The following is a 13,096-nucleotide window of genomic DNA, read 5'->3' as shown; positions in this document are numbered from 1 at the left end:
ATTCCCGAGAGAATGTTGAGCACCAAAGACACTACACCTGGAGCCTTTCTTCTTGGCAGAACTGGCCTTTGGACAAAGAAAAGCCCATACCTCCACCACTTACAGAGTTACAGAGCATGCATCAATGGATAAAACAGGACTGTCATATCCTTCCAAGACAGGGTAAGATAGTTTTGAAAAGTTTCTTGCCTTTGAAAATAGTATGTCAGTTATGTTAGGCCTTAGGCAAAGTTGGTTGCTTCAACACTGCAAATGTGACTTTGGGTAATTGCCAAGGTAGCCAGTTGTCTTTGTGATTTGTTGCATGTTTTGGAAGTTGTTTGATTGCATTTTCTAATTACTCGAGTAACATTATTTCTTTTCTTGGATCTTTGATGGGGTTGAAGACTATATAAATGTAGTTGCTTTCCTCTCATGACTTGGGTAAGTTATTTATTATATAAGACTTAAGTTAGTTAGAATAGGATATTTGTACTTATTGTATATAATTTTGTAGTAAGTTTAGAACTCTCTTATTTAAACAAAAGGGGAAGGTGTTGCAGGAGCTCCTTCCGCTCCTTTGTCCATTAGCCACTGATATACCAGCCCATTGGGGCATAATCTCTCTCTCTCTTTAAAAAGGTAGTGACTGCCCTCCACTCACTTGTGGTGTGGGAGAATTGTCTGTATTCTGTCAATCATGTTTTAAATAAACACTGATTGTCCAGGCAGGAAGTATAGGTGGGTCAACCAGATAGGAAGTAGAGACGGGGCAAAGAGAACAGGAGAATGCTAAGAAGGAGGGAGCCCATTCCTCCCATTCCAGCCCAGACCACTGAGAAGCAAGATATAACCTACCTGGCTGAAAAAGGTACTGAGCCACATGGCTAACACAGATCAGAATAATGGGTTAATATAAGTGATAAGAGCTAATAAGTAGCCTGAGCTAATGGGCCAATCAGTTTTATAACTTATGGAGATCTCTGTGTGAATTTCTTTGGGGCTTGCCAGCTGTGGGGTACTGGGCAGGATGGAAAACCCCAACGAGCAGACCCCTCATGTTACACATATCATATGTTATTTCCATCTTCAAGCAAAAAGTTATTTGGCACATTCCTATTTTCTCACTGAGCAACAATGAAAGAATTTCAAGGTAATTGTAAAGAATAACTGTGTCTACAAAATCATATTAAGCTTCTGGAGATGACAATGGAAATTTAACGAATGAACCAAAGCCCATGTGTCATCTTTGAAAAAAGTATATTCTGATGAGAAAGTTTAGATGCCCTTTCTAGATTTAGTTTCCTTGTTATATTATTTCCTGTTTCTCTTGTGACTTGTGAATACTTTTGCATGTACTAGCCTGAGTGGTATGAAAGGGATAGATGGAAGAAATACATGAAAGCATGATATGTGATTATTTCCTGTTCAGTTGAATGTAGATTGCATATTTACAAAATAGCAATCTCATTTCAGACAACTTATATACTGTGAATACTTGAATGATACAATAGCTTTATTCACAAAGTGTTGACTGAGGTTTTCTGTCCTACCGGGTCACACAGCCATTTAGCCCCCCCCAAAATTATGCACAGGTCTATATTAGTTATAAACTGATTGGATCATTAGCTTTGGATTCTTATTAACTAATTCTTACATCTTCTAGTAACCAATAATTCTTGTCTGTGATAGTCTTGTGGCTTGGTACCATTCATCAGTGAGACATTCTCATCTTGCTTCCTCTGTGTCTGGATGACAACTGTAGACTGACTCTTCCCTCTTCCCAGAATTCTCATTGCCCAACCTCTACTTCCTGCCTGGTTGCCTCACCTATACTTTCTGACTGGCTACTAATAAATAAATCAGCATTTATTTAAAATATAAGTGACAGGGTAAAGACCATTGTCCCAGAGTACTCCCCCCTCCTTTCAAAAAAAGACTCTGAATCTAATAACTTTTGTTTAGTTTTGAATCTGTTGTGGATGTAGAACTCAGATATCTGGGCCATCTACTCCTATTAGACATTTCACAGGTAGTCTTCCTTGATCAAACCTATTTTTTCTTCACTTAGAATGAATCCACAGTCTCTCATTTTCTGTGGAAACAAAAGCAAAACCTCTTCTCCAAAGTTACATACCTTTTAACTTCAATTTTGAAGTCAGGACATTTTCAAAATACCTATCTTGGATTAATTGAGCAGCATTTATAAACAAATATCTTTTTAGCATCATTCAAACACTTCAAAGGGAACATAATAACATACAGTACCCAGACTTTCTGTGTATTTTTCATCTTTGCATGGCTTTATTTTAACATCTATTTCTTTTTTTTTTTAATTTTTGGCTTTATGAGATTGGGTTTCTCTGTGTATCTTTGTCCTAGAACTCACTCTGTAGACAAGGTTGTCCTTGAACTCAGAGAGATCCTCCTGCCTCTGCCTCCCAAATGCTGGAATTAAAGGTTTGTGCCACCACACCTTGAAGTAACAGAGGTCTGTCTGCCTCTGCCCCTACCAAGTATTGGGATTAAAGGTGTGTGCCACCTCGACCAACTACTCTCTTCCTTAATTTAAAGGACTTTATCCTTTTTTTTTCTTTTTTTCTCCCAGGCTTACATATATTTTTAAATACACTGTAAACCATTTAGAGGTTTTCTTCATCTGAATCTATCTTTACTGTATATCTTTCTTTTTCTGACCACATGAGTCTTTAATTTGCTAAGTGATATTGCTAAGTGATTTGCTAAACTAGGATTAAAGCCAGTCCATTGCTTAACTTTCTGAAATTCCTGCCTCATGGCAAAGGTACTGGCCAGAGCCATGTTTATTGCCACAATTATATGGCGTTTCAAGGTCCCTGCTGCCACCAAGAAGCATGCTGTAGGTGATTCATAAATACCACTTAAGTGTTTTTTTTTTTTGGCAGAGCCTCTTAATAGTGCTGAAAAGGTTTTGCAGTTAAAGCTGAGTCAGGTAGCCTTTCTAAAATAAGAGCACTTTCCTCTAGCAAGCAAACTCACCCAAGAAATAGCTGTTATCAATAAGATATGCTTAACGCTATTATTTTATGTCAGAATTACTTCTCAAGCTCTCTCAGGCTTTATGTGGATGCATTTGTCCACACACTGGGCACCATTTTGTAGAATGAGGTTTTCTGTCCCAACATGTCCCATAGCCATTTAGCCCCAAAGAAATCACACAGAGGTCTACATATTTATAAACTGATTGGCCCCTTAACTCAAGCTTATTATCTAATTCTTATAACTTATATTAGCCCATAATTCTTGTCTGAGTTAGCCACGTGGTTTGGTTCCTTTTTTTGTCGAGGCAGTCACATCTTGCTTCCTCTGAGGATGAATCACATTGCAGAATGAGATTTGTTTTCCCCAGCATTCTTATTGCCCCACTTCTACTTCCTTCCTGGTCACCCTGTCTATACTCCCTGCCTGGCTACTGGTCAATCAGCATTTATTTAAAATATAAGTGACAGGGTACAGACCATTGGCCCACAGAAACAAAGGGAATAATTTTTACACCCACTGAAGTAAATCAGCTGTTTTCTTTCATGACAAAACAGTAGGTGATGGAAAGAACTCTGGTTCATAAAGGTAAAGATGATAATCTGAGAAAATTGTCAGTCAAGTAAATTCATTTCTACTTATTGATATACATGTGTAAATCCTTGTGGAGAGATACATGTGCAAACACACTCGCACATACACATATACACACACACACACACCATAGTAGGGAGGATGAAGGCCTAATAATAAAGATAAATGAAAGAAGAGGTACCAGCAAGACAATAAGAGGAAGGATGCCTGGTGTAAGAGGTTCTTCTTTCTATGTGTTGTTTGCATTGATTAATGAATAAAAAAAATTGCCTTGGCCTGATAGGGCAAAACTTAGGTAAGCAGGGAAGATGGAACTGAATTCTGGGAGGGAGAAAGCATTGATCTGATGCCAGAGTAAAATATGCTGCCAAAAGATAGCCGGCAAGCCACTGCCACGTGGCAATACACAGATTAAGAGAAATGGGTTAAACTAAGATGAAAGAGTTAGCCAATAAGAACTTAGAGCTAATGGACCAAACAGTGTTTTAATTAATATAGTTTCTGTGTGGTTATTTCGGGGCTAAGCTAGCTGGGCAGCTGAGATGAACAAGCAGGCCCTCCTCCTTGCAGCAGATACCCTAGTCAGCAAGTTGAGAAAAAAGCTTAATGTCTTTAAAAAGGTTATTAAAATAATTTCTTTTCCAAATATTAATTCATATTTAAGGATATATCACGTACAATAAAACAATACAACTGATTAATACTTATATAATACCAGAGATTCTAATTTATGTATCTATATATCTCTATATATTCCTTATTATTGAAATATAAAATCAGGCCTTTACTTGCTGTTGCTTTTGGCTGCAGTTACAGTGATTCAGTAGTCAAGATTCTTTTTGGTAGCAAATGACAAATCAACTCAAACTAATTAAGCCATTAAATTGGATTTTATTGGTCTGCAGAACAAGGCAGAGAATCCTGGAAATGATGGCTGAGGACATTAGGAAGTCTATGCAGAATTTTTCCTTGAATCTTCCTTCATTTGCAGGCATAAAGGAGAATGCAACTGCCAGGGTAACCTGACATTCTGGTTGTTAATAACACAGTTGGCAGCACATTGCTCATCACAGCTTATGATACTTATTTCGAGCATTCTATATTCACCACCAAATATACTCCGCTCCTCTGCCAAAATAAAAATTAAATGTATCAGTAAGAAATAAGGAGTATGTAAAATATTCATCCATGTAAACCATTTTAGTTGGGATTTGCGGTAGCAGTAGTAAACTTGTGCAGCAGATGTCATCACATGCTTTGTGAAAGTATTATAATCTCTCTCTGGAATTTCAGCTGTGTTTGGCTAATTTGTTCTGTTCTGTTTTAGTAGAATGCTGTATTTCTAACTAGGTGTGGGTATTTTAATCATAGATCTTAATCCCTCCTACATACATACATATCCTCTAAAAAACACATATTCAATTCTGAATGATCATATCAATTAAGTGGGAACAGGCTGAATTTGAGGTGAATAGGGAACATCAAACCATTTAACTATTTATTTCTATGAAATAAGTAATTAAATATGCTTTTATTAAAACAGAGTGTGAAGATGAAAGAAATAAAAGTAAAAACAGATGACCACAAACATCCTTAAAATGAATGCAGTGCATTATAGTTATAGGAAAGATATATGCTCTACACCCAGAGAGTGCCTGTCCTGGGTCTGTCTGAGGACAGGCAAAATCTTTTATTGGTCCATATGGAAGAAGGATGTCAATTTGGAGATTTAGATAAATTAAAATCATTGAGTTTGGATGATAACCCAATGCTTATTTCTAGAGACAAAATAATATTTACATAACTATCACCAGCCTGAAGGCACAAGTCATACACCATGTAGCCAGGTATGTCTTTTGTGCCCAGGAACAAAATATTGTTTTCTGCTTTCATAAAAAAATATATCTTCACATTTAAATCATTTATTAGTCTTTCTGATATTTTTAAAAATATAGAAAAGAATAAAGATCAAACTCTTATACAAATTAATAAATGTCAATTAACATGTTGGCTACTTATCTCAAATCTCTTTTGAAGTGTACTTGTAGTGCCAAGCAATAGCTTGCTGGCTTCAGCATGTTCTACATTTGAAATGACTGCCCCTCTTAGGCATGTTTGTTTGAATAATCATTACCTAGTTGAGAAGATTGTAGAATCCATAGGAGCCTCACTGGAAGTATAGAATCACTGCTCCATTGGCTGTGTACTCCTTACTTCCAGATTGTTGATACAAGATGAGCAGACACCTCAAATTACTGCCATCATGTCTTCTCTATCACCATAGACATGAGCCTAAATCAACTCTTTCTCTCTTAACTTGTTCCTTGCAAGTTATTTGATCACAATGATGAGAAAAGGAAGTAAGTAATACTCTACTGATACCAAGAGTGAGATCACTACTGTGACAAACATGACTATATGATTCTTGTGTTTTTTTTTTAAAAAAAACTTATAGATGGTATATGGAATATTTTGGGATTATGGACTGTAAATATCTTAGAATACTGCAAGAAAAGCTGAATTAACCATTACTATGGGAGTTTGGAAAGCCAGAGTGCTGAGATAAATACAAAACAAGGCATTCTGGCTTTATGAAGTTTCAGAAGAAAACAAGGACTCCATAGGGTAGTGTGCTAGAGAACATTTATGTTTTATCCTGGCAAAGAATTTTCCTTCATTCTGTCCATATCCTTAGAAATGAACTAAGGGTAAATTGAAAAATTAATGAACTGATTTGTTTGGCAGAGTAAACTTAAAAGTAGGACAGCATATAGGCCTTATTATGGTTGTTCTTCATTAGTCTTATATAGGTTTACAGTAAATAGAGCAAAATGTGCTACAGAAAGATAAGAAAAAATAAGATATTTGATTGGGAAAGGATTGTGGTCAAACATTTCAGATGAGAGAGCACAGATAACAAAGCATCTATAATTGTTACAGAATTTAGCTCTATTAAAGAAAAATATGGCAAAGGACAATGAGAAAAGTATACCTTAGTGGAAAGGCTTCCACCTATCAGAAGCTCCATTTTGTGAAAATGCAAATTCATTTCAGTGGAGACAACTTAAACTAAGAATAATTCTGAAGGAGTTTCTTTCATGAAAACACCAACCAGTGGAAGTATTCCACCAGAACTAACAAACAGAGGCCAATGCAGCTTTCAACTAAGAAAGCCAGGCTAAATTTCAACTAGCAATAGAAATTGTAAGCTTCATATAAAGTCCTACATGCACGAAAGATTCAAGATTCATGGATCATGGATGTTTCTGTCAAGGTTCCTAAAGACTTTTGAGGAAGAAGAAAGTGTAGTGCACATGTGAAGAAAATGTGTGCACATCTGGTGGGAAAACATTATGTAATAGGGATATATAGTTTGCAAGACTTTATTCCTGAAACAAAGTAAGAGCATATCTATTTCCTGTAAATAATAGTGAAAGTAAATAGTGTTACAAAAATTGCTGGAACAAAGTAGACACATATGAGAACATGAAATGAGACATACAAAAGGAGAATTTTGTGTTCTATTATAAAGCCTTGTATTCAAAGAAATGAGTATGATGTAAGTGATCGACTTTCAGGAAAACTATAAAAATGCAGTTAGCAGAATTTGTTGGTAAATTAAATGTTGCATAAGAAGTAATATAGAAGACAATAAAAACTTTGTAGAGCAATTTAAAAAACTGAATAGTATTAATCAAAAATATTAAAGAATATGATGATTTATTTAGGGAAATCGGGACTTTTTTAGGGAATGTTAATTTGAGACTATCAAAAATACATCAGTAAATAACTGCATATAATAATTAAAAGTTTAATATTAGGTTGAACATGGTATGGTAGGGCATGCTTTTAATCCCAGTAGTTAAGAGGCAGAGACAGGTGGATATCTGTGAGTTCAAGGTCAAACTGTAGTGAGTTCTAGGCCCAGATATGGCTAAATAGTGAGGCCTAGTCTAAAAGATAAAAGAGAAGAATTTGGAATTTGATTTCGGTGAGAAATATAAAAGCAACAGTGACAACAATGTAGGTAAATTGCAAATCCATAAAAATGAATAACATGATATAGGGGTAGACTATATATAAGAAAAATGATATTTTAAGGATCAAAACTTCATATTTCAATGTTTAGAAATAAGGGAAATGAGGAAGATTCAAATACAGAGACTGATAACAAGTATACAATAGAGTAGGGGTATTTTCTATGAAATAAATTAATAATAGTGTATTAGGAAAGAGACAACAAACAAATATATCTACTTCTATTGAAGGATCAAGTAACAAGACAAATGAGAACATAGCTAGATGGGAAATACAAGCAGAGAGACAGGTAGAAAGAACCCGCAGTTGAAGACATGCCAGCCAGATGTGGAAAGAGCAATATGGACATGACATACTGGGAAAAGGTACTGCCACATGGAAGAATATAAATAACAAAATTGAGTTAAATTAAAATATAAGAGCTAGATAATAATAAGGCTGAGCTATTGGTTGAGCATTTATAATATTAAGCCTCTCTGTGGTGATTTAGGAAATAGCTGTGGGTTATTTTGGCCGAAATGGCTCTTAGACAAGAAACTTTTGCCTACAATAGTTAATGATTTTCATGTTTTAATGTACAAAAAAATCACCCACAGAACATCTTCAAAATTCAATAATGACTCTTGTAAATAGTGTTCTTTCTCAGATCTTGGTAGTGTTTAGGTAGATAGATTTCTACAGATGGCAGCTAACTCTGATACTGGCAGTAGTCGTCACAGCATGCCACAAGTGATCCTATCCACAAAACAAGTTTAGTCTCAAGATACAGAGTAATTATCTTTTATTCAATGTAGAATACATTCCAAATCTTCCAACAGATGCTTAAAATTGTGGTACTAAAGCTTATATCATGTTTTTAATAAATTATATAGTCTATTCTTAGGGATATGATGATGTTTAGCTTATTAAATAACCCCAAAATGATTAACACCATTCATGCAATAAGTCAAAATGTATAGTGATAAATACTAATAAAACTTCTGATTCATTGATTTCTGGAATTGTTTTTTTCATATCTTTGGACCATAGCTGATTACCACAGGTAACTAACTTGAATGCCAGAAAAGAGAACTATAGATAAAAGGAATTGTTGCAACAGTGGTTTTAAAGCTGGTATTTTAATCCAATCTCCTTCCTGAAAGCCACTCACATGGTAATATAACAGACCACAGAGTAACATGAGGATTCTCAACTCTACCATGGTCTCTGTCATATCTTCTATGCTCAGTGTTATGGATTTTGTTTATGTTCTTCAAGGTTCCCTCTTCTCTTATAAACCTGTTATGGTGCTACATAGTTTCATGTCCTTCTTTTCTTCATTCTCAGTGAACTCCATTTTCATTCCATTATATGCTGTTCTTTACAAGGACTATACCAGCTGTTATCTTTCCACTGAGTAAGCTCTAGTCTGGTTCAACTCTGAACTCAGGAAAAGAGGAATATATTTTTTCTATTCCAATTATAATTTCTCCAGTGCCTAACATGGTATCTGGTCAATTGGAAAGATGATATTTAAAGCAACGAAGAAATAATAGAAATGTCACAAGACAGTAAATTATGCTAAAGAATTCACATATTTCAGATGTATTTTGAAATACACAGATATTAAGCAGAATGGTGATTATGTAAAAGATAGAGGAAATATTACAAATGTTCATCAATAGGAATGCAGTATAAACTTATGAACTAATCATATGTATACATGGAAATATGGTTCAGTTGCCAAATATTCCATATTTAAAAGTCCAGTTTCACACCGAGATACTTTTTATAAAATGGATAGTGATGGAAATGCTATTTCTCTGAAAATTATAGGAGAAAAATGAGAGCTTTTTCTACTTAGAATTATCAGACTTTAATCACATAAATAGAATACTCAACATGTTCTTAAGCAAAAACTATTAGTTTTCTCAGAGTTGTGGAAGTAAATGGAAATTAAAATTTTTGTATGAGAGAAAAATGAAGAAATTACTATACTGTAATAGGTAGCTACACACTAAAGGATGTTGTTCTTCAGTGCATTACTAGATTATGCGTGCCTCTTAAACTCATTTCTAAGTGTCTTAACATCTAAGATCTTTTCATTTCTGTTTACACCTATCTCCTAAAAATAGTGCTTTCAAGTCTCTTGTGCATTGCCAATGGTAAACAAGTAAACTTCCTGTTAGTGGACTTTATCATAGCACTAAAATGAGTCTGGAAAGAATTTTAAGTAAAGCAGAATATTTATGCTGGATTTTCATGCAAAATGTAGGTGAAATTGAAGGAAATCTCAATAACAACCAATGACTCAGGCTAAAAGCCATTTGGGTAGAGCCCTGGCATTAGTATTCAAACGTTTTTGAAAGTGGTATAGTTTACTGGAAAGAAAAACACACTGAAAATATTAAGATTTACTCATGTTCTAATTCCACAATTTATTTTATGTGAGACCCAGAGCTTTTTTTCTGAATGCAACGTAACATATTCAACCATAAGGAGAAAATATTATATTTTCACTATCAGATACTTCTAGGCATTTGAAATGTTTTATCAATTACAAGGCATTGCTATTACCTATGTTTATTAATATAGCTAAGTATTATGTTTCTCATCCTCTGATAGGAGCCATCTAAAGAATACATCAAACAGATGGGGATATATATCTCAATAATAGGAAAATTGCCTAAAGTGTAGAGTGCCCTAGGTTCAATCCCCAAACCTAAAAAACAAATAAAATGAACAGAGGCAGCAAGTCAACAGAATAATAATAGTATAGTGGTAGTTTAAAAAGTAAAAGTCCCAGGCTCCTATTACAAAATTATATACTTAAGGTCAATCTTCTTTCATCCATTATATGTAGGTTGATCATTATGGCAAATGCCAGTAACAGAAGGTTAAGTGTGGACTATGAAGGTTATTGTAGGCTGGCTGAAAAGCAATTTGTAAATCAAAAAATGCTTAAAACCTACTGAGAAGATGGTGAAACCTACAGCTGCATGAAATTGGAATTGTTAAATCCCAAATTGTTTGTGAATAAAGATTTTAGAAAACGTGCTGTGATAGTTTCTAGTTTAGTGAATTCATAAAACCAGCTATAGTTTTCATGCAATCCACTTGACCACGCTTGATATCATTACTGCAGAAGGGGGCATCCCAGTTGCACACTTTCAAAGAATTGAAAAGATTATGACAGAACATCAAGCAACGAGTCTCCAAACAACATACTTGAAAGGAACATAATCTTACTCTATTCACCAGTATGTAATATTCTCTATCCTCTTAAAATCAACACTTTCTTCCAAGAAATTTGTATTAGAGACTTAAATGTTCCTACTAACCTCAAAAATAATGGGTAAATTTTTTTTCACAGTCCATAAAGGCTCTTTATTTATGTTTTACATCTCTAGAAAAAGAATCCCAGGATTTTCCCTCCTGTGTGCTTTCGCCTTGCCTCTTCATGGTCCATGATGCCAGCTGAGATGGTCAGTACACACCACCACCATGGTGCGCATGAACGTCCTGGCCGATGCTCTCAAGAGCATCAACAATGCAAAGAAGAGAGGCAAACGCCAGGTCCTCATCAGGCCCTGCTCCAAAGTCATCGTTCGGTTCCTAACCGTGATGATGAAGCACGGTTACATCAGTGAATTTGAAATCATTGACGACCACAGAGCTGGGAAGATCGTCGTGAACCTCACCGGCAGGTTGAACAAGTGTGGAGTCATAAGCCCTAAATTTGATGTGCAATTCAAAGACCTAGAAAAATGGCAGAACAATCTGCTCCCGTCCTGTCAGTTTGGCTTCATTGTACTGACCACCTCAGCTGGCATCATGGACAATGGGTAAATTTAAATATACAATAATTCAAGTCAGTTACAAGTAGTAAATCAACATCCCTCCTGTCTTCTGTCCCATGAAATTCATAGGTATTCTAGAGCAGAATATCTCATCAATTAGTGGCAATTTCAAAAGATTAGAATAAGGTTTCTCAATCAATAATGTATACAGAAATCACCAGGAGAGTAGGTTAAAATGTAGATTCTGATAGTATATGAGCTGGGCTGACATTCTGCATGTCTAATAATCAACAAGGGGATACAGATCCTGATAGCCTGTATCATATTTTGAGTATCAAGATATTCTATCTGTGTTTACTCTCATAGGACTTCTGGATCAAGTACCTGTAGCAATTTTTTTTCTTTTTTTTTCTTTCTTTTTTTTTTTTTTGGTTTTTCGAGACAGGGTTTCTCTGTGGCTTTGGAGCCTGTCCTGGAACTAGCTCTTGTAGACCAGGCTGGCCTCGAACTCACAGAGATCCGCCTGCCTCTGCCTCCCGAGTGCTGGGATTAAAGGCGTGCGCCACCACCGCCCGGCTCCTGTAGCAATTTTTAAAAAGTCATAATTCCATCCTCCAGATGCTAAGTATTCCAAAGGGTAGGCAAAGACTCACTAACACACATCTGTGTAGTGTAAGAAATCTATTCTGAACTACTCTTTACATGATGTCTTGCCATAAGAAGAAACAGGTTCATAGATAAAATAATTAATTGTGGAACTTTAGGTACACATGACTCACTAAAAGCCCCAAAGACACTCCTTGAATTTTGAATCCTGAAGAATAGACTTCCTAGTTAGAAGTATATCTTATCATCATCTGTCAGTCTTGAATGTGCCAACACTGAATATGGACATTTCTTCAGAAAAAAAAAATCTCACTTCCACAACTCTCTTCAGATCCCCACATCCCAGGAGGACTTCCACTGAATACTGGGGATTCACTGTGAGTCTCAGTGTTCTCTATTGTGCTAGAAGATCACACAAGTAGTGACTTACTTATTTTAATAGCAGCTTCCAGGCATTTTAAAAACTATGTTGCTTCCACAAGCTGCTTCTTGAACTGCTAATGTCATTTGGTTTGTTTCCTTCCTTGGATTAGCAAAACCACCTTCTTTATTATCCCTCACTAATGACCTTCAAGCTGATCTGCAGAAAAGAAAAAGCAGCAAGTACAATAGATTTTAAATCACTTATTAAATTTCTACTAGTTGCTTTACAAGAGGCAATAGACAAGATACAAACCCACCTAGCTCTTATGTTATATTTTATTTTTCTAATTCTTATTCACATATCAAAAATATTAGTATAAAAGGGGGCCTTGTTCCAAGCAGGAGTCATATTGGAAAATAGGTAATGAGTTTCCTTGTCCAACTAACAGTAATTTTTGCATGGAACATGATGATAATTTTCTTAAATACATTGCATTCATTTCTATTTCCCCAGACGACTATATCTGAAAGTAAAATTCATTCTTATTACTGTCTTAGATTCCAATGAATACCCTAACAAAAATTTACATTATCTAGAGGTTTTTGGTATGAGGAAATTTCTTTAGTGGAATTATATAAATCACTTACCTGCTGATAAATTACAGTCTTGAAATTATCCCTATATAAAAATCTCTATAAATTGTAATTGGAACTGTAAT

General features: G+C 35.3%; 1 protein-coding gene across 1 annotated transcript; it reads left to right on the top strand.

Annotated features, from left to right (window-relative positions):
• Window positions 1-11,112: 11,112 nt before the first annotated feature.
• On the top strand, window positions 11,113-11,457 carry LOC121437330 (40S ribosomal protein S15a-like). Its single transcript, XM_041637202.1, has one exon. It carries the CDS (start codon window positions 11,113-11,115, stop codon window positions 11,455-11,457), a length of 345 nt encoding a protein of 114 aa, XP_041493136.1.
• Window positions 11,458-13,096: the final 1,639 nt, after the last annotated feature.

The sequence above is a fragment of the Microtus oregoni genome, unplaced genomic scaffold (assembly GCF_018167655.1).
Source record: "Microtus oregoni isolate MIOR12 unplaced genomic scaffold, Mior012 000052F_000, whole genome shotgun sequence".
NCBI classification, from domain to species: Eukaryota; Metazoa; Chordata; class Mammalia; order Rodentia; family Cricetidae; genus Microtus; species Microtus oregoni.
The sequence above is the reverse complement of the archived record's forward strand: the minus strand, read 5'-3'. Positions and strand labels throughout refer to the sequence as shown.